The following is a 23,427-nucleotide window of genomic DNA, read 5'->3' as shown; positions in this document are numbered from 1 at the left end:
TTAGAGAATAAAGAAGCCCTCTTGCTGACTCATTCCTCATAGAGAAACCTTTATTATCTCCGAGGGCAGTATGCTGAATTTCCGTTTCTAATGCTGCAATCACCACTAGTGAATTCTGGAAGGGGCTTAGTGAACAGAAGAGGAAAGGGTCAAAATCCTTTGAAAGACACATCGCTTTTAAGGGTACTGTAATGAGATCTGCAGAAAAGTTATTGATCCGTGCCCTTTCGTTTGCTTTCCAATATATACTATAGTCATGTTATTTCCCTAGGAAAGTTCAGTGTGTTCATCCAGGGACTTGCGGCAACAGGGCAAACAGCAAACCAGAATCCTGGAGAGTTCATTAGTAAGGAGGCAAAAGGTCTTCAAGGAAATCCAAGCACCAGACAAAGAAGAAAAGTTCAATTTAGAGCCATTCCCTGGCTTGTCTGGATCACACTGTGAGTGGTCAAAGAATAAGGAAGTGGAGGAAAGGAACAGGAATAAATAAACGTGTGTAGTCACACACACACAGGCATGTAATAGTACCTACTGGCGCTACCCTACTAAGCTCTAACCATATAGCCTCATCTAACACCAGAAACCTGGTAAAACAGCTAACACTGTCCTCAGACGAAGGAGCCAGTATTCAGAGTCAAGTATGCTGGACTCCAAACCCCGGGCTCACACAAAATATGCTTTCAAATATTCTGTGGCAGAAGAGGGGTCAAAGATGGTTTCTTCAACAACTGCACTTTCAAATGAAGTTTACGAGGGAATTAATTTTTGAAGCTTTACAGTATAATTAAAATTAATGTTTATTTGGATACACAAAACAATATGAACATGAAAATAAGATACACTATTTTTCCAAAAACTTTAAAGTCAGTCTGGGGAATCTTATACTAAGTAAGCTATTATTATTTCTCCTTAAATTGATCTTCCTTAAAACATTTTTTTAAAGCCCTAACGAACAGAATTTCTTTATCAACATATCAACAAGATTATGATGCCTTCTGCACACTGTCTAGCCCCTCCCAGGAAGTCATATTATCTGCACTGAGAAGACACGCTCTACTGTGCCCACTGTTCACAGATGAAATTCTAGTTTCCAATGGCCTTTCCTCTCCCTGGCCCCCATGCCAAATTCCTGCCGTGTGAGTGTGTTGGTATATGGGGAGAGCCGGGGACAGAAGCAGAGAGAACAGAGAACTGTGCAGAATGATTCTGGACTTTCTACGAAAGCCCCCCCCCCCCCAATATCTTGTCCCACTGCCAGATGACATTAGTCCATGATACCCTAAACTCGGTCTCGCAGACATAACCCCCAGTCAGTGTAAGACAGAGTTTGGGTCAGAGTACAATTTCAGTTTTGCCCTTATAAAACAAGAATGATAAAGGTGTTTTAAAGAGATACAGTAATACCTGAGGCTGATTTGCCTAATGACAAATATCACCACATATTAAAGGAGAAAACGGGAAACAAAAGACCATGGACTTGATTTCAACTCCCAAGATCAGCCACTTGTTCTGTGACCTCGACTTACTCACTTAATCTCTCAGCCCCAGTTTTGCTAAATGGAAGACCAGGGACAAGTAAGTAGCTCATAAAATTATAATGAAACTGAAGTGAGACAATGCACACAAAATGCCTTGAATTCTGCTCAATACTAAGTAAACAGTCCATCATTGCTTCATCTTCGAGTACGGGGAAAACACTTTGAAACTCCACAACTATGTCAAGTCACCACAATAAATTTAATTTAAAAAAATAATAAATTAAAAATAAATAAGTAATATTGCCTACACATAGTGATAAAAAAAAAAGCTGAATTATACCTACTCAAGCTGTTTTCACCAATCTGAGTTTGTATGAACTATAATAACCCAGGTTCAAAATATAACATCAAAAGAAGTTAATTGCTTACTTTGCACCCTAAAAGGGTATAACAGTGATTAAAAACACAAAATATGCCCCCATCTACCTTGGTTGGTTCTCCGCAGTGAGGTTTTCCCCCCTCTGGTAGCTGCTGTCTGCCACCTGGGTTGTAGACCGCTTCACAATCTGTTTGAGCTCCTGCTCCAAGCGCTCTTTGATTGCCTTCACTGTCTCTGGGATCTTCTTCAGCTTGGCCAGCCCCTTGATGAGGATGCCCATGAAGAGGGTGCTGTTCTCCTCTGGGTCCAACTCCAGATCTTCCTTGATGTCCTGCAGGCTGATCTCCCTCACTGTGAAAGAGAGACACCAATTCCATTACAAATTTCAAACAACAGAAAGCCAAATAAATGACACATTGCTTTGATCACGCCCTTAAAGAGAATATTTTTTGATTATATTCATAATTATATTTTCAGAGTAACTATCTAAGAAACATAAAATAACAGTACAGTCTTCAAACCATACCCATTCGTGAGTTTTAAGAAATAGAAACAATTAAAAACATGCAAGCAAATCTCTATGAGAAGTTTCCATAAACTACCACGTCCAGAATGAGGCAGTGACTTCATGACACTAAGCATCCACTGTATACAAAATGCTATACTTGGCATGAGTTTTTTTTTTTAATCAAGTGAGAGCAGGAGAGATAAAGAGACAGACACTTGCATGCACCCCTACTGGGATCCACCCAGCAAGCCCTTTATGGAGTGATGCTCTGCCAAATTGGGGTGTTGCTCCATTGCTCGGCAACCAAGCTATTTTTAGTGCCTGAGGCCAAGGCCCCAGAGCCATCCTCAGTGCCCAGGGCCAACTCACTAGAGCCAATCAAGCCATGGTTGCAGGAGGGGAGGAGAGAGAGAGAAAGAAGGGGAGAAGGAAGGTTAGAGAAGCAGATGGTTGCTTCTCTTATGTGCCCTGAATCAAACCTGGGACATCCATACACTGGGCTGATGCTCTACCACTGAGCCAACTGGCCAGGGCCTGACATGAGAATTCTAGAGAGACAGAATGTAGTCTCAAACTCCTATTTATTAGAAGAAATAAATAGTTTAATACAGACATTTACAAATACATGCAGAAGAGATATATAAGACAAAATTTACAGGGCACACAGGAGAAGCGCCCATTTGCTTCTCCACCCCTCCGCCGCACTTTCCTCTCTGTCTCTCTCTTCCCCTCCCGCAGCCAAGGCTCCACTGGAGCAAAGATGGCCCGGGCGCTGGGGATGGCTCTGTGGCCTCTGCCTCAGGCGCTAGAGTGGCTCTGGTCGCAACATGGCGACGCCCAGGATGGGCAGAGCATCGCCCCCTGGTGGGCAGAGCATCGCCCCTGGTGGGCGTGCCAGGTGGATCCCGGTCGGGCGCATGCGGGAGTCTGTCTGACTGTCTCTCCCTGTTTCCAGCTTCAGAAAAATGGAAGAAAAAAAAAAAAAAAAGAAAAGAAAAAAAAAAGACAAAATTTAACAGATGATAAAAGATATGAAGAAAAATAAAGGAAAAACCATACATAGTACAATGAGACAGAACTTTGAGAAAAAGAGTAATGAAGAGTATTTCCTAGATATAAAAATTCCATATTTTTCTTTACACAAAGCAAAGGTGAGTACAAGCTTAAATATGGACCCTAAGTAGTTCAAGTTTTCCCCAACCGCCCCTCTCTTCACCTCCTTAAAACTGCAACATTCCAAAAATGTGTGATATTGTGGAAGAATGTATACATTCTTCTTTAATAGATTCAAGCTCAGCTATACCACAAGTCCACTCCAGGTTGTTTAGCGCCTCTGCAATGCACTGAAATCTATTTATTTAGGGAAGGCTGAAAACGCCCCGTACATGGAGTAAGTCCTTATAACCACTGCACAAGTCTTCTAAAACCTCCACTTCAGACGACATGTAGGCTATTCTCCTCCATCCCGTTTCTGCCCCCAACTCAGAAAGTGCACTTAAATAGGAACCAAAGGTATTTTTTCTGCATATTTTTTTTAATTTTTTTTATTCATTTTAGAGAGGAGAGAGAGAGACAGAGAGAGAGAGAAGGTGGGGAGGAGCTGGAAGCATCAACTCCTATATGTGCCTTGACCAGGCAAGCCCAGGGTTTCGAACCGGTGACCTCAGCATTTCCAGGTCGACGCTTTATCCACTGCGCCACCACAGGTCAGCCTTTTCTGCATATTTATCCACAATAGTGTTGTTTACTTAGAGTCACCAGACTCTGAACCCCATGAGGACAAAAAAGCACATAGAGAATTAGCAAATTCACATGGCTTTCTTCACAGTGCAGAGGGCATTTGATGATATGGTATTTAAATTAAAATTCTTTAATACTTGACAAACTGGAAATAGAACCAAGAAGCCTTAAGCCTCTAAAAAAAAATCACATGACAGTTCTAATGGCAGATCAAAACTGTCATTGCTATGTCCAAAAGTGACATTTCAAGAATACACATTGTAGTTGCTGGCTTTTGTTTTGTTTTATCCATAAAGAATTAGACACCACAGGTCAAAAAATTCCTCCATCCCTAAGACCAACCCCAACAGCAAGAGAAGAACTTAGCAGCCAAGAGGCTGTGTAAATTCAACTTGCTAGTGGGGGAAAATAAAAGGACAAGAACAGCAGACAGGCAGGAGGAAAAGAACAGGAATTCCAGCTGGGGCAGAATGATCTTCACAAAAGAGGACCATGCAAAGGGCCACCTGAGAAATGACAGACACCTGCCACAGGAGTGACGAGTGATGAGATAAACGTAGCTTAAATCAATAAATCCCTAGATTATGCTGCATATGGCTATTTATATGCACACTATTATGATAGATAGCCTATTTAAAAAAAAAATAACAAATAAGCAAGGTGTGCATAATAAAATGCCACAGCCCGAAACAGCACATTTGTTTAGATCCTTATCTATCTGTTTGTCTTCTGACATCTCCTAGAGGATAAACACTGCACAGATCCAATATTAATTAATTTACATTATCTATTTCACTTACATCAGCTGAAAATTAAAAGGTAATTTAAAAGAGTAATACAATCAACTGCGAAGACTAGTCTAATAGTCACAAAAATTCTATCTGTGAGGTCAGACAGAATTACTGGTGTTTTATGGAAAAGAAGCCTTGTGCAAAAATAATTGAGTAGGGATTTAGTAAGGCCTCACACCACAATTAGAAGAAAGTATGTACATAGTTCCAAATTACTAAACTCCAACTCACCCCCTTGTTTCTGTATTGCTATAATAGGTACTCAATATGTGGGTTTTAGAACACTTTAACAAACAGAAATACTTTACTCCCTTTCCCAATTTCTTATCTTTGATATGTTTGCTTTGAGTATCTTCAGTGAGGATTCTTGAACCTGGTTTTGAAGACTTTCACAGATAGAACTGTGCTAAATATTAAAAGAAGTTCATGCTCTTTAACCAAGTATTTCTACTAAAATCCTCCTGGCCCCAATTGTCTCTTATTAGACAGACAGACAAACCTGCATATATACCTACACATCTACATTTAAGTGGGTGTAAAATTATGTCAGTGGTTGAGGTTAGTCATGGGAGCCTAAAGGAGGTTTAACACTTTGGGATTTATGAAATGATTAACTAGATGATATCCAAGGTTCTTTTGAGGTCTACAATTTCATGACTCTAATAACTACAGTTTAAATCTACACATCTCTGATTACTAGGCACATAGCTGATTATGTATACCTATATTATGGATAGCTCACATAAAAATGGATAAACAAAGTGAATAATCCAATTTATGCAGTGGATTTTTTTTAAGTGAGAGGAGGGGAGATAGTGAGGCAGACTCTCACATGTGCCTGGACTGGGATCCACCCAGCAACCTCCGTCTGGGACTGATGCTTGAATCAGTCAAGCTATTTTTAGTACCTGATGCTGACGGACTGGGACCAACCAAGCAATCCTCAGTGCCCAGAACCAATGCTTAAATCAACTGAGCCACTGGCTCTGGAAGGGGAAGAGGAAGAGAGATGGAAGAGAGGGAGGGGTGGAAAGTAGATGGTCACTTCTCTTGTGTGCCCTGACAGTGTACTGAACTTGGGATGTCCATACAATGGGTTGACGCTCTATCCACTGAGCCACCAGCCAGGGCTACGGCTAAATATTTTATAAAAGAAAACAACGTGTTTCCTAGTGAGTACAGAAAGCAATCTAAACCAGTCCAGGGCTGCTTCCTTTTCATAGTATATTTGGGGAAAAAAGATTGGTAACATATGCCATAACTATACACATACGCCATCAAATTGCAGAAGATTGAGGGGCCTGGTAAAGCACTAATTTTTTTATTGGATATGCTATATTCATTTGTCATTTATATTTACACATACTAATTAAGGTTTAAGAGATTGTGGTAATGTTGATTATAGAAATTCCCAGAAATGTCATTCCTTACGTTATGCACAATACCTAAATTATATAACATGTGTTTTTGACCTACATAATTTATGTGTATTCAAAAATATTATCCCAATATAAGAGAACTGTCTGCCACAACTGAATAGAATTCAATATAAAAAGAAACCTCAGGTTACACAGAAGCATCTATCTGCTTCTCCACCCTTTCCTCTCTCCTTCCTCTCTATTTCTCTCTTCCCCTCCTGTAGCCAAGGATCCATTGGAGCAAAGTTGGCCTGGGTGCTGAGGACAGCTCCATGGCCTCCACCTCAGGTGCTAGAACGGCTCTGGTTGCAGCAGAGCAATGCTCCAGGTGGGCAGAGCATGGCCCCTTGGTGGACATGCTGGGTGGATCTGGGTCGGGTGCATGAGGGAGTCTAACTGCCTCCTCACTTCTTAAAAAAAAATTACCAAGCCTAATTTGACCACTGCACCATGCTGCCCTGCAGAAGGGAGCCTGGCCTCAGACACCTGACCATATTCTCAAGCAGAAAACAATAAGAAAGTTACACCACTTAAAAATAATTCTTGTGCTTCTGATCAAACTGTCACTGCAAATTCATCCTTCAGATAACCAATCTACTAAAAATAACACTATTATACATAAAATATAAGTTAAATTAAAAACGATAGTCTGGCTCAAAAGTGAGAGTAAGTAATCTCTCCAGAGACAAGAACAGCCAACATGGGGTGTGGAGAGTCAGAGTGTGTGTCCAGTGAGCTCTGGGTGGAGAAGCAGGCAGAGCAGATGGAATTTGGCCCATGCAAGGTTATAGAGATATGTGCTCCAGCTCCATGCTCCAGGTGAGTGCACAGAATTCTCCAAGGACTGTACGCACAGGACCCAAGCAAGCTCTAGCCCTAGACTGGTATGCCGCTGGCCTCGCCAAGCCCTGATCCTCCATTTTCATCCCAGTGGAGTCACTTGGTCAACTCTTATCTTAAATACCATTCATTTCACCATGAAAAATTACTTCTAACATCTTTTATTCTAATTAATGCGCCCACTGGTACAGACTTAGAGAGCAGTATCTGATATACTGGTTGCCTCTGGAGTATATAGAATCTTGATTAGGGTCTTTCAAATGTTAACTAACTACCCTGGAGTGTGGATTCCTGATTAAGGTACTTCAGAAATGTTAACTAAGCACCCCTAGGGTGCAGATTAAATTACTTTAAAGAAAACTACAGAAAATATAACATCCCACACTCCTGAAAGGAGAGGGCCTAAAGCTATTGCTAAGAGCCACCTGGGGCTACCATTTGCATGAGCAGAGAGTTGTAGAGCCTGGGCCAAGGAATGGTTTCAATTCGGAGGTGGAGCTGAAGCCCATGAGGCAATGAGTTTTGGAAGGACAGTGAATGTGCCCTGCTCCTCCCATAAGTAAAAGTCCACTAAGGGGAAATGACATTTTGTTTGCCTTGGGGAGGTGGTGTGGAAGGTTCTGTAAGGATAAAAAGAAAAACAACTATCAGTTGAATTCATTTCCCTTGGGACAAAGCTTAATGTGCATTATCCCATTCAGAACAAGGAGGATGTACCCCTGAAGGTCAAAGAGCAACTAATGGAGAAAGGTACTAAAAATGTAAGAGGGATATAGGATAAAAGAACAGACAAGGAAAAGATGAATAAATTGATAGTTCATATTAATATTCATAAAATGGATTAGACTGCAGTCATTTTTTGTAAGTTCAATTGCCCAGGAAGATGGTATGATGTAGGAGAAAGAACAAAAGCCTAGCATCATACATTTTAGATTTAGTTGTCATCTCTACCCCTTTCTAGTTTTCTGATCTCTCAAGTCATTAAAATCTTGCTGGACCCCCATTTCTTCATCAGTAAAGTAGGGATAATATTACCTGCAGAAACATGTACATGAAATGCAATGAGACATCAAAGCACAAAAATACCCCCCCCCCCAAATAAAAAAGAAGTTATTTAAAATCTTCTAGCTTTAGGAACTCTCAGGGTGCTGAAGACAACTGTGGCTGCATAGGTTCCCATCTCTCAATATTTCTTCCCAAACAACATAGCGCAACAAAAAGAACGAAAGTCATAAAAATCATGCCCTCAGGATCACGTGAAGACAGAAATTGTCCCCAACTCAAAACAACTGTAAATAAAAAGAAAAGAACCACCTGACCAAACAGTGCTGTCTCAAACCCCTTCCTCACCATCCTTCCTCACCTCACAGGCTTCGTCGCAAGCAAAGTTAGACTGAAAACTGTGAGGAAGAGACAAGAAGAGTTAGTGATGAACCAAAAATTGATCGAAAGCCATCAGTAGACAGACGAAGCCCAACCTAAGTGTCAGAATACTAAAAGGTATCCATGCAGATCAGAGCATGAAAAATTCAGGGCCCTACAGGACAAGAGAATCAAAATACTGTGAACAAACAGCTTTCTCCCATCTTCAGAAACAACAAAAAAATTCCACTTAAGTATCTGATTTTGCTATACTGACAGAAGAGGGAGCCAATGAGCTAGGATTTCTATAAAACACCCCAATACCACAAAAAATGAACAGAAAAAAAAGATTCATGTAGAGGTATATCAAAAAATAGTAGGAAATCCAACACACATCAAGAGAGGAAAAGTCCCTATAATAAAACAACTACGAAGTATAAGAAAACCAGATGGCAACACTCCAGATGAAATTAAGGTGATCAACCTAGAATTAGAGGATAGGCAAAGCCACCCTGAGTCAAAAAAAAAACCCCAAAACTAAGGACAAACATGGACAAATAAAGATATGAAGAGAAAACTAAACTCAGAAAAGATCGAAAAGAAAAAGACAAAATTATACGTGCAGGATAAATTATAAAATACTCACAGGAGAATAATTTCAAATGAATATTTTATAAAGGGTATTAAGGAAATGTACATAACCAAAATAAGAGAATAAAAGGAGATATGAAGAAAGAAAGAAAAAAGGAAATCAAAGAGAAAGTAGTAGAAATGGAAGATAGGCAAAGGGGGAAAAATAACAAATTTGATGCAAAACAAACACTAGAACAGAACTAATACTTCAAATTATAAACCAAGAAAAGTTACCAAAAACATCTTAATCTACAAAATTTAAGAAACCACTTGGTATCAGGGAAAACTAACCCCAAAATATCAACGCCAAGACTACAACTATTCAATTTCTAAGTTTAAAAGTCCTCAAGACCTACATACAAGATCAAACAATTTATAAGGGAAAAAAATTAGATTTGCATCAGAATTTTCACCAAACACATGAAGGAAGACAATAATATAGCAATTCGCAAAAAAAATTCAAGAAGTAAAAGTAAAAACCAAGCAATTCATATTCAATCAAGCCTCCCTTTAAGCACTAACGCTGTAGGGGGGGATTTTTTAAAGTATTTTTCAATGGAAGGAATTCTGCAGGCACGAATCCTTCATGAAGAATCTTTTAAATGATGGACTTCCTCCAACCAAGAGACAACTGAGAAAATTTCAGCAAAAATGACAAATGAGCATTTAAAATATCTAAAGGGAGATTTAAGACAAAAATAAAAATGGGAGTGTGGATGAAAGACAACTATAAAAAAAGTAGTACATTGTGAAAAGGTAAAAATAACGCAATTAAAAATTGGCAGAAGAAAAAAATTGGCAGAAGAGAGAAGAGGAGGAAAATACAGTAAGTGTATTTTTGTTATCAAAACAACAGATAGGAATTAAAGAATACCAATAAAAGGAGAGAAATCTGAGAATAAAAGCTTAAAGAAAAAACGGGGGCTAAATGCATTTTCAAAGGTGGAAATAGAACGGAAAAATGATCTGCATCTACTTAACTTTCTTACATATTACAAGGAAATAAGTGGTCTAATAAAATAATAAATACTGGGCAAACAATAAACAATTCACAAAACAGACCCAAATGTTCAATAGAGAAGAAAAGATTCTCAACACCATTAGACCAGAGAAATACAAACTAACATAACTTAAGCTAAATAAAATCAAACAAAATAAAAACACAAAACCTATCAGACTTGTAAAAGTCAATTTGCAAAACTTAAAGTCTAATAAAGCCAACTTTAAGGGCAAGGAGTACAGAAACAAAGCCCATGCACAGCCCAACGGAAGCAACATTGGTCCAGTGACTTTTAAAAGCCATTTGACAAGAGACTGACCCGGTCATGGCACATATGAGAAATCAATCAATGGACAACTAAGGAACCGCAATGAAGAATTGATGTTTCTCACCTCTCTCCCTTCCTGTCTGTCTGTCCCTATCTGTCCCTCTCTCTGACTCTCTCTGTCTCTGTCACACACACAAAAAAAGCCATTTGACAAAAAAGTTTAAAATGCCAAACATTGTGCTCACTCTTTCTCTCTCTCCATATATTCATATGGTCACCGTGGTACATATGGAAAATAATAGTACTTATACAGCACAACTAGGATAAATGGAGGTGGCTTCATGTGGCTAAAGAGGACTTCTCTAGGAATTCTGACTGCCCCAAGACCCAACCGCCCCCACAGAGCTTAATGAGGGGGCAGTACCTCAGATCTACCTATAACCTATTCCCAAGAAATCACTGGTTGGACAACTCTGTCCCACAGAAACGTATACAAGAAGACCCATTGCTATAGGTTCCTAACAAATGAAAGACTAGAAACAACTTATACCTTATCTGCAGGGAAATGAATATGATATATTTTATAATAAAATACTATAACAGTAGTTAAACATTTAAAAACTAATCTACATTGTCACATGAGAAAATTCAAAATATATGGTTGAATGAGAAATTCAGGTAGTAGAATGATACAGGTTATATTATATAATTATAAGAAAATTACACAATTTTAAACAAAAAAGCAAATTTAGCTATAAAATTTACTTAAGCCTTAAATATTCAAAAGTGATACTCTGTATATAAATATATATCCACAAACATATAACATATATTGTTCATCTATCAATACACACATATATAAGTACATAAACTATACTGTTGCTATACTTACAAATGCATGACATAGTACACATACACATTTATGCTCATAGTAAAAGTATGAAGGCACACAGGAAAAAGATAAAAGAATAATTTCCAAATAGCAGTTGCATCTGGGTTAAAAGAGAGAGGAAAGGAACTGAGAAAGAGTTCATGAAATCATGGGCACTTTGCTTGCACCTATAATATTTTCTTTTAAAAAAAAAGAGAATCTGCAGTAAAGATGAAAAAGTATTAAGATTTATTAATCCAGTGGGAAGTACATGCTATGGTGGTTATACTGATCTCTGATAAATGAATAACATTTTATTTTATCATCCATATTTATAATAAATATGCTTCAAATAATTAAAAATAATCCCTAGCCTTGCATTTTTATACTTAGAAATATTTGAACTATTAATTCTCTTCTGCCTGCCTTGTATTTATTCCTCAATTGTTTTTATAATCAATCACAGAAATCAACAAAGATATTTTGTAAGAGCAAGTGAAAGATACTTTAGGAACAGCTGATTTAAAATGCCTGGGGAGGCCCTGACCTGAGGGCAGAAGTGACTCAGAAGAGTCCTAATATTTTGGAAAATCAGCACTTGATTATTCTAGACATGTGAGTTCCAAGAGCAGAAACTTCATCAATTATTGACCCTCCCTAAGCCTCAGCATTCTCATCTGTAAAATGAGACTAATTGTATAGTACGACCTCACACTTAACGTTTTTGGTAGGTGCCTGGACTTCAAGTGAAACAACGTATAATCTTACTGTAGGTTAACTGATATAAACAAGAGTCAAGTTCTTACAAGTCTTCTTTAATGTTGAAATTTGTAGCTTCAAACTCAAATGGAGAGAACATTTTAGACATCAGACCCAAAATTCTTAAAATAAATAGTAAGTCTCAGAACAAGAATTTATGAAATAAAATGCATACAGAGAAAACAGCAGCCAAAGAAAAAAATCGTTTAATTTGTGCTTTTTGTAGTTTTTACTGCTTAACCTCTGCTGGTACCAAAACGGAAAGAAGTGGTAAGTCCAGCTTCATTATAGTTGCAATCACAGCCATCCCAGCAGGAGCATGAATAAAATGAACAGAGAAGCCACAATGAAATGCCTACGCACTCGGGGAGTAATTGCCCAAAGTGTTCCAAAGGCGGTGGGCCAAAGGAAAGGACACACTGAGAACCCAAAAGCTTAAAACAGCATTTTCCTTCAATTATTGGCTTTTCTCCATGCTTCTCTTATCCTTCTACCCAAGTTACAGTTGAATTATTACATCTAAGTCATTAGTTACCCTGTACATTACAAAATACTGTGTGACTGATGAAAATAATAGAAAAAAGACTTGCAAAATGCATCCCAACACCTTTCAAGTGGGAACAGCATGAGGCCATTCCCCAACAACTACCATCTTGATTGAACCTGGACCAATCACTCAATCCCTCTGGATTTAGTTTCCATATTTATAAAATGAGTATTTTAAATACCTGATTAACTAGAGCATATAAACAGTTTTTCATTCAGTTTACTAGCATAAGTGTCCTCTTATGTGAACTACCTGTTCATATTTTTGCCTATTTTTCTATTAGCTTGTTTCATTCATTTACAGGGGTTCTTTATGTATTGTGGATACTTTGTCAGATAGATGCCAATCTTTCCATGTCAATGGACTTTTCTGAGAATTGTCCATCATTTGCCCAGTTATTTATTATGCCATTTCTGCCAATCTGTACCTTGATTTTACATTTTGCAATTTAATTTTATAATTAAATTCTTTATCTTTTAATTAGATGATGAGTACACATATATAATCCTATATAACTTTTATGATAACCCAACTATTTGATAAATAACTTAAATATGATAGATATAAATAATCATAATAATATGACAATAGTACCTACCCTAACTACCTCATAGGATTGTCACATCAGTTGAATGATGTAACATATCTTGCAAATTATAACATGTAAACCACAACAGAAAATCGTTCACAGAAAAGTTACACACAGCTCTGCCTCTAAATAAGACATTGGAAAAATGACTCATTCACAAGTAATCAAAATTCTCATTTAATTAATAATGATCTGAAAGTTCTCAGGAATCACCTCCAACCTTAATTTATGGCACCCCAATGGAAGACCTGTTCTACCCAGGGATTCCCTATTGGTACTCTGTCCATAAAAATGTCAGTTCTAATGGATTACACCCTCAATTCTACTGTCTCACAATATGAGAGGGAAGCTTGAAGAGCCTATGTTAAATTCCCAGCTGAAAATGACATTACTTTCTAGGTTGACCCACAGAGCACTTCACAAATAGACTCTTAGGGCTTACTGTTCATTATTGGAAATAAGAAAACTGCCCTTTCTTATATTTCATAAGCCTCACACTTTTATGTGTACTTAGAAACATTTTATGCAGTTCTCTACATAATTTACATCTCTCTTATTTATACAATTGCCTTTAATAATGTGACCCAGATTAAAATAGTCCTAAAGACCAGAACTGCAATGACTTAAAAAGTCTTCACACATAGCTTCAAAAAAGTCAAAACTTTTACACATTGGCTCCTAAACATAACTGAAGTCAGAAAATAGGCAGCACAGAGTGAGACAAGCAGAATAATGGTCCCACAAAGATATCCATGGTCCTAATCCCCAGAATCTGGGAATGTTACCTTACATGGCAAAAGAAACTGCAGATAATATTAAGGTTAAGGACCTGGAGACTGGGGGAGTATCTTGAAATATCCGGGTGGGAATCAATCAAAGCACATGAGTCCTTAAAAAATGGGAAGATAGAGACAGAAGAGTGGGTCAGAGAAATATAACAGGAAAAGGGTGTGACCCAACATCTGGTTTTGAATACAGAGAAGGTGATCACAAGGGAAAGGAAAGCAAGAGAAGGCAAGGAAGTTAATTCTCCCATAGAATCTCCAGGAGGAAGACAGCCCTGCCCACGCCTTCATTTCAGCCCAATGATACCCATATCGAACGTCTAACCTACAAAACTACATAGTGGTAAATATATGTCGTGGTAAGTTGTGGCAGCAATAGAAAAGTAATACATGGAGCATGATCAGCTTATCTGTAGGAAAAAAACCTGAGCGCTGGAACCCAGCTCCTAATCTGAAACCCCAGCTCAACCTTTTGTTGGCTGAATCAGCGTCAACCAATTATTGACCCTCCCTAAGCCTCAGTGTTCTCATCTGTAAAATGAGACTAATTGTATAGTAAGACCTCACACTTAACATTTTTGGTAGGTGCCTAGACTTCAAGTGAAACAACGTATAATTTTACTGTAGGTTAACTGATATAAACAAGAGTCAAGTTCTTACAAGTCTCATCAATGTTATAAAACAAAGCAACATTCTTTGAAGACCTGCTACAATAACTATCTTGAAAGACTGTTGATGAACTAAATGAGGTCATTCATGAAAGCACTTAATACATTGTTTCACAGACAGAAGGCACTAACCACATCTTAACTACTGCTATTATGGATTTTAATCAATAATAATTTAACTACCTTCTTTTCCAGTCACCCACAGAAAAATCGTGAGATCAAGTCTTCAAAAAAGTCAAGAAAATGAGACCTTCTAGAAATTAAGGTTTGTACATGTTCCTACAAGCAGTCTGCACAATGGTCCAGGCTCTGCTGAACTAGGATGGGCGGTTCCTGGACAGTCATTCCTGATAATTAAAGGAGAGATTGCCAAAGTCAGCATCAACATGATCTCCACCAAGTGATAAATGCCAACAGGGCTTGACAGAAAAAGTGCCCATCAAAGAGTAAGAACTGTCTTATTAAAAATAAAAAATGTTGAAAAAATTAGTTTCTACTGAAATTTTCCATAATTGGCATTTTTCAGCTTATCTGGTATTTATACAGCACTTTTCATTTGCAAAACAGCTGCCCTATCATTTCTTCATAAACAATTAAATTGTTATTTCACTTGGCTATTGAGTCAGTGGCATTTACATACATTGACATAACCTAGTTAAGTAAGCAATGCCAATTTACGCTATAAAACATAAAGACATAACAACTAGTAATTTCTACAAAAATTAGAGGCAAATACAAATCTAATGTATAAATATAATTTGTTTCAGTAATTCCACACCCTGCAGCAGTCCTAAGCACTGTCAAAACTCAAAAACTAGCAACACTATATCAGAAAGAGGGAGAAAACAAAACCCTTGAACACCAGGAAGAGACTTCAATAAAACCTTTGTCAAGTATCGTAATAAAAACCAGTGTTTGGCGTCCTATCAGCAACTAAGCAGACAAACAGAAAAATCTATTATAAAATAATTCCTAGAGTAAAAGCAATAAACTTTGAGATTCCAAGCCTAAATAACCCTAAATTTAATTAAATGATGGTTTAAAAGGTAATTCAATATGGCCTAGCAAAAGCAATATATTGTTAAGCTCTCCATTAAAAAAAAAGCACTTTCAATTAATTACACAGAATGTATTGATTGAATCCAAATAATTTTTTGCTACCTTTTCATTATTTCAAGCTCTATAGGACTACAGAACTATAACAGTTAGAATTATAAGAACTAATTTGGATCTGGAAAGACAATGATCATTGACATTACTACTTCTTTAAAAGGTGCAGAAGGCGGCTGTCAAAGAAAGGTACTGCAGGGCTGCCCAAAGAAGATACTGAGGCCCCCTGTCCCCAGCCTGAAGTGACTGTAGCAGGGTAGCTGTTCCCAGAGGCCAGAAGCTCGGGGCCCAGCCAAGCTGACTTCTCAGGTGGTGAGGTCTGAGCCATACCACAATCCCCCTAAATCTTTTTTTTTTTTTTTTGTATTTTTCTGAAGCTGGAAACGGGAGAGACAGTCAGACAGACTCCTGCATGCGCCTGACCGGGGTCCACCCGGCACGCCCACCAGGGGGCAACGCTCTGCCCACCAGGGGGCGATGCTCTGCCCCTCTGGGGCATGGCTCTGTCGCAACCAGAGCCACTCTAGCGCCTGGGGCAGAGGCCAAGGAGCCATCCCCAGCACCCGGGCCATCTTTGCTCCAATGGAGCCTCGCTGCGGGAGGGGAAGAGAGAGACAGAGAGGAAGGAGAGGGGGAGGGGTGGAGAAGCAGATGGGCGCTTCTCCTGTGTGCCCTGGCCGGGAATCAAACCCAGGACTTCTGCACGCCAGGCCAACGCTCTACCACTGAGCCAACCAGCCAGGGCCTAAATCTTTGCTTCCAGATGCAAAGTACACCCTCCGTCCACCAACTATAACCGTGGTGCAAGATGGCTCTTATTTCACCCAAGTAGAAATGTGATTAGTTTCAGGATATGTCCTCATCAAAGGACACTGTGCAGTGTTTGTATGAATGTGAGAGTGCACATGCATGCAGGCACACATATGAAGTGAAGAGGCCTGTGGAAGATACAGGAGTCATGATACAGAACAGAGGTCACATTCAAAAGCCCTCCAGGACCCCACAGGGAATTTAACCCATGAAGCAGCTGGGTCAAAGCTAACAGGAGTATTGGAGATCACAGCAAAAAGGATAACACTCTCCATCAAAAACATTCAAATTCAACTACAGAAAAACCAACAGTGCCGGTCAAATAAAATACATTCACAGCTGGGCTCAGCAGGGAGGCCAGCTTCAGCACCAGTTTTCAACAGTGGTAAGTGCAATAGGCGCAATCCATCGTCTTACATCTGTTCCCTTCGAGGAAGGCAAAGGGCTAGTCACGGGCCCCAAGGCAGTAACCTCGGGACTGCCTGACCCCACAGACCTCAGGGTCTTTGCTGAGAAGCTGCAATATACCGAGAAGTTTAGTGGCTGTAGGACGAAATACTTACCACTTGAGCTCCCAGAAGTTGAATACTGAGAGGTATCAAGGAATTTTCGAGGTGTGGGAAGGTTTGTAACATCGATCAGAGGACCGGGAGAAGCGTCTTTCACCAGGGAGCTGCAGGGAAAAGGAGCAGTCATTACCACTTTCTCCAGAACAAGCTGAGTCCCATGACACACCTGATCCTAACCACTTTCTTTCTGTCCTGAGTCCTCTTGACACTGTGGCTTCAAATATCTCCCAAATACATTTCCAGTGAAGTAAATAATTGTCACAGTCAGGAGTGTAATAATGTATTCTAAGGGCTCCAAGTATTTAAATGTTTATTGTCATTTCATTCAATGAAAAGTTTAAAAAAACTGATGTAAGTATGTTCTGGGTCACCTGCATGGCAACTTAGAACCAAATTACGCCACACAATGTCATCACTCACATTTGTTTTGTTATTAAATTAATTGATCAGCAAAGAATGAGTAAATGACACCATACCATGATAACTGAATGAAGGTTTAACTAGTTAAACCTGGTTTAATTTGTATTTTTCAAGCTAAAGTTCTTTGACATATTCTCAGAGTTCACTACATTTAGTTTTCTTTAAAAGAGGTTTGTAAATTTCATCAAGTTGAGAATCACTACAATAAAAGATGACTTATGGAATTCAAACAGTTTAATTCAGTATTTGATTATATTTCCAAAAAGGCCTAGCCCCTCATCTTAATGATTAACTTTAGAGTCTCCAAAATAGACGGATTAAATTTAAATGACACAAAGACTATTAAAAAAAATTAAATTTTCAAGTTAATTCCCTTTTAGAGGCATCCGCTAAGTGCAAGAATCTCATCAATGCCAAGACAAATAACACGTGTCCTACCTTTCAGAAACATAACCATCTAATCACACTGCAACTATAACAGAAAAGCTTCTCTATGTCGAGTCTCAAGGGTATAGAGGTCAGAGCCACAGACAGTTCTCAGCATCCCTTTCAGTCCCAATATATTGATATATCACCTAGAACAGTTGCTACCTATGGGAACGATTCTCACTGTCAGTCATAAAGGGAGGGCAGGCAGAGGGGAGCAGGGGTGTGACCACATCTGCAGGAAGACTTTCTCCAAATGGCACATTTCCAATTGTTGGAATCACTTGCAGACTAAATATGAAACCTCAAAGGGAAATAGAAGATATAAAAGTAACAGAAACAGCATTCATTTACCAAGAACTGAACTGATATCGTTCCAATAACTCGTTTCCTCCAACATAAAGCCATAACTTCCCATTTGCCTAAACTGCCTTAAACTCCAACAGAGCTCTCAAATCCACAAGTTTATTGCAACAGTTTGTCTAATCAGATTGATAGCAGACAAGTTCATTGGATCATACATTCACCCCATTTATCTTACATATTGACTACTATTGTCTTCTCATTTCTCTTCTGCACTACCTCATCCTCTTTCTCTTACAACTGGGAAACCAGGTCTCTAGACCTCCCCACAAATATATAATACATTTTATAAATATTTCCATAACAAAAGTAGGGGAGTTATTTTTGGAGCACTTATAAATGAGAGTATGCATTAGCAGAGAAGTTCAGGTATACAGCTGAAATACAGTCTGCCAAACCTACAAAGGAAGCAGTAAGTTAGTACATACCTGTGTGCAGTGATATGCATATATATGTGAGTACAACACACACTTCTATAAACACAGATGTGCATGATTCACGTTAGATCAAAACCTATCATTATTTTCTCAGTTTTAAGCTAAAATTATTTTTAAGCTAAATATAGGGGGATAAATAGCTTGCCATTTTCACTGTGAAATAAAAATAACCTGCTGACTATTATCAGAGCCAGAAGGGCCCTCAAACTCCATCAATAAACTTTTAGAATGTCAATTTACAGCAAAATATTTTCATAGACTCATCTCTCCGTCTAAAATTTTTCCCTTCGATTTCAATTTTCTCCTTTGTGAATACTAACCCAAAGGCCAGTCATTCTACAAATGACTTTTAGTTTTTCTCTTGTTCTTTTATGAAAGAACTTAATCTCAAGAGTTCAAGTGAGAGGGGACATGCCCACTCCTACAGTTACTACAAACAAGCTCAGTAGAAAGGTGGTGCCTTACAGAACACCACACTTAAATAGCATGTACCTCAGTTTCCACTTTGGACAATGGAAAAAGCCTGTTCTCACCATACACCAGAGATAATGTTCAGAAAGTATTAGTCAATCAGTACCTTAAAGGCTTTTCCATCTCTCAGAGGAGTTACTTTTGAAAATAACAAAAAAAAAATAAATCAAAATGGGATTGTTCAAGTTTCTAATCAATAACAATGATCTAAACTGCCTATTTTGAAAAAAGAAAAAAAAACCAATGTCCTGGCCAATTGGCTCAGTAGTAGAGTGTCGGCTCAGTGTGTGGAAGTCCTGGGTTCAATTCCTGGTCAGGGCACACAGGAGAAGCACCCATCTGCTTCTCCATCCCTTCCCCTTCTCTTTTTCTCTCCCCTTCCCTCCTGCAGCCATGGCTCAAATGGTTTGAGCAATTTGGCCCTAGGCACTGAGGATGCTTCCATGGCCTCACCTCAGGTACTGAAATATAGTAGCTCAGTTGCTGAGCAACAGAGCAGCAGCCTCAGATGGGCAGAACATCACCCCCTAGTGGACATGCTGGGTGGATCCCAGCCGGGGCGCATGTGGGAGTCTCTCTGTCTGCCTCCCTGTCTCCCTCATAATAAAAATAAAAATTTAAAAATATATATATATTGATAGGAGTTATTTTTATTTTTAAATACATATGATTACAATTTTTTATTTTAAATCCATTCTGAATCATTCATAGCTGAGAGTTGAAAAAGACAGCGATGGACATAAGATCATCCCCCCAAATTACTAATTGTACACTGTGATTGACTGTGACTTGCTATAAAAAAACATGTGGTGATGGACAGGAAAACTATAAAGCAAATTAAACTATTCCAAGAAAATAACTCCTACTACCACCACCCCAAAAACTTTCTGGCTGTTCACCGTCCATCCAATTAAGTAAGGAGTTACTTCTAAACATGTGTGATTTCAATATTTCAAGCCATGAAAAGTAAGGCTTTTTCTTTTAAAGAAGGATTAGAAGTGCTAACTGCTTATTAAACATTTGCTTTTTAAATGGAACGGATTTCTGCTCCTTCACTTAGTAATAAATATGTCCAACTATGTTTACAATTTATTCCCACAGCTCATATGGTTGATTTTATTGTCAAACTAAAACTTGACAGAGGTGAGTGGAACTTTAAGTTGTAAATCCAGTAACTAATATATTCACCTCTGCAACCTCAACAGCTGGCACAGAGCCTGTCAAAGAGCAAGTGCTCGTAAAACTTCGTTAAATCAAACTGAGCCGAAACATATCTGTCACAGATAATATGCACTTGGTAAGAAAATTTCATGAAGAATGAAACAAGAACGGCCAGCACAATAATTTTCTATAGTTCTAAGACCTGCCGGAACACACAAGAAGAATAATGAATGATTCAGAGGGTATAAAAGTCAAAAACAATCATGGTCTCAAATGACAGACCAAGAGTTGAGAATATGTCATACCAAATAAAGTGAAGCTAAAATCTGAGCAAAGAGGGAAAAGGCAGAGAAAATACTGAAAGGTAACAGATAAAAAACAGACATATGAAAAAAAAAATTCAAAAACAAAATATTTTTTTTATTTTTTTTTTATTTTCTCCAAAAACAAAATATTTAGGCAGCAAATAATACAATGGGGTCAAGGTCACTCCTTTCACACCCAGAGACAAATATGAACACCAAAATCCATGAGTCTGAAATGTTCTCCTCCATGAACTAGAATGTGTCCAAGAAAGCAAGGGTAGTCAAGTCTTAGCCCAGGATGCATACAATAAATAAAAGGATGAACTATTTTTACAAACCTTTACTGATTTTATCTGATTAAGGTATTAAGAGTTCTTTTCTACCACATCCAAAACACACAAATCCACTAATATAATTTTGGCATCAGGCCCTTCCAAAACATTTAACAGAAAGAAGCCTCTGACTATTCATTCAGCCCTGTCCCCCTACACACACACATATACACAAATTGTACACTCTCTTTTTTCAACATCCTTTGGCTAGTCCTATATAGAATTTTAAATCTTAGTTTTTCCCTTCAATAGTAAACATTTTGCCATTTATTTCATTTTCTTTCTTTTTTTTATTTTAGGTGTGAGGAGGGGAGATAGTGAGGTCAATTCCTGCAGGCGCCCCAACCAGAATCCACTTGGCAACGCAATCTGGGGCCAATGCTGAGTACCAAGCTATTTTTAGCAAGTACATGAAGCTGATACGCTCCAACAGAGGTACCTCAGTGCCTGGGGCCATGTTTGAACCAACTGAACCACTGGTTGCGGGAGAGGAAGAAGAGGAGGAGGAGGAGAGAAAGGTGGGGAGAAACCGATGGCCCCTTCCACTGTGTGCCCTGACACTCTGTTCACTGAGTGTCAAATCTAGGACATCCATATGCCAGGCCAACACTCTATTCACTGAGCCACCGGCCAGGGCCTCATTTTCACTTAAAATAATCTTCAAAAAAAAAAAATCTTCAAAAGCATCACCAATGATTGCACTGCTATTAAAGTAATAATACATGCTCATGATGAGTATATTTATAAAGCACACCTCTTGGAATAAGTCCTTCTTTCCTATTCCCCATTCTTCGTTTCCATTTCCCACAGATAATTCATTTTATCAGTGTTCAGCACTATCCTCTCGGGAATTTCCTATACACATACAATAATATCCATATATAAAGGATACAGAGTTAAATAGACATCATTTCAATTCTTTTCAACTTCTACTTCAAAAATATCTGTTCCTTATATGCAACTGCTTCCATGTGATTTCTTTTCTCCGGCAGCAGAAACCTTTTCAGGGTCTGTGTGTTTTTGGATACCAATAATTGGAACAGTCTTTGTATCTGGAGAGACTTCTCCAATGTCCTGGTCACAGCAAAAAAGACAGAGGACACTACTTCCTATTATACAAATTGAAGGAGGCCAGACATGTCCCAGGCTCAACAAACTGAATGCTTCTCCCTAGGACTCTGAATCTTGAGGAGATAAAGAAAAGATTCAGGGACATTTAGAGGTCATTTACTCAGAGTCAAAACTCCAATGACTATAGGCATGGTGGCAGAAGGGCAGCAACCCACCAGATAGACCCTTCCCATGACTTTTCCACGACATGTGTTCAGCTGCCCCAACTCCCTTGGTCCCACATGAGAATTAGAGCCTGATCACAGGCTCTTAGATTCTGTAACCTACCTGCTAACTTTCCACTAAATTCCCTTCCTTGTCTCAGTTACCAGGACTGATTTCTGCTATTGGCAGTCAGAACACTGGCTGACACATCATCCTTTGCAATAGACAATATGTTTTATTTGCTCTGCCATCTCTAGTGATGTTTCAATATAGAAATCTTTAAATACACATATCTAAGTTAACATACATAAATTTAAATAAATTAAACATATTTTCTCTAATTATAAAAATCCAAAATAAAACTTAAGACTCAGAATTCACCATTCCCTTCTATCTGCTGCCTATCCAAATTTCCCAGTCTCTACTCACAATGTTGAGATATAAATCTTTATTACTACATCGTACTCTTTGACCACATGCACTTTCTTCTTCTTTATCATGTATTTATTTTTATTAAAATAAATTTCACATATAGTATTGTGTAAATTTCAAGTGCACATGTTAATTTGAAATGTTAATATATTGTGGATGGTTGTCATTGCCATGATTATTAGCACACCATTTTTAAAAGAAAGAGAACAAAAAAAAGCATCAGATTTGTATGGAACCACAAAGGACCCTGAACAGCCAAAGCAATCCTGAGAACAAAGAGTGAGGCCGGAGGTATCATACTACCTGACTCGCAGTCATACTACAGAGCAACAATAAACCCCAAGCAGCCTCACAAAATGACCAACATGTCCCCAAGGAGGAAAAACAACAAATTCATTTACACTGACAACTTCAGTTCATACATCTATATTTCTTATTTAGGTTGAGGAGTTCTCTATCCAATCTAACGGTGTTTTTCTCTTCCTTTTGAGATCAACCAGAGCATCCCTGATTCAACACATTCAAGTGTTTCTAATGTAGCTTTACATAAGAGGACCATAACAAATGGGCAAGGAAGGAAGGAACAAATTCTGAATGCCAGTCTTTCAGAATATGGAGTAGTTTCAAAGACAGTATGTCAAAAAGAGAAGTAATTTAAACTACAACCATACCCTGGAAAA

The 23,427-nt window shown here is 38.5% G+C and overlaps 1 protein-coding gene across 2 annotated transcripts in view; it reads right to left on the bottom strand.

Annotated features, from left to right (window-relative positions):
* EXOC4 (exocyst complex component 4) overlaps window positions 1–23,427 on the bottom strand; it is a 701,469-nt gene that overhangs the window by 601,700 nt on the left and 76,342 nt on the right. For both annotated transcript variants that reach the window (XM_066362739.1, XM_066362740.1), the window contains exons 5-6: window positions 17,120–17,229; window positions 1,965–2,208 (exon numbers count right to left, since the gene is read on the bottom strand). In XM_066362739.1, the coding sequence (XP_066218836.1) occupies window positions 1,965–2,208; window positions 17,120–17,229 (354 nt within the window). The remainder of the gene's footprint in view (window positions 1–1,964; window positions 2,209–17,119; window positions 17,230–23,427) is intronic.

This window comes from Saccopteryx leptura, chromosome 2, assembly GCF_036850995.1.
Source record: "Saccopteryx leptura isolate mSacLep1 chromosome 2, mSacLep1_pri_phased_curated, whole genome shotgun sequence".
NCBI lineage: Eukaryota > Metazoa > Chordata > Mammalia > Chiroptera > Emballonuridae > Saccopteryx > Saccopteryx leptura.
Note: the sequence above shows the minus strand (reverse complement) of the source record. Positions and strands in the feature narration are given on the sequence as shown.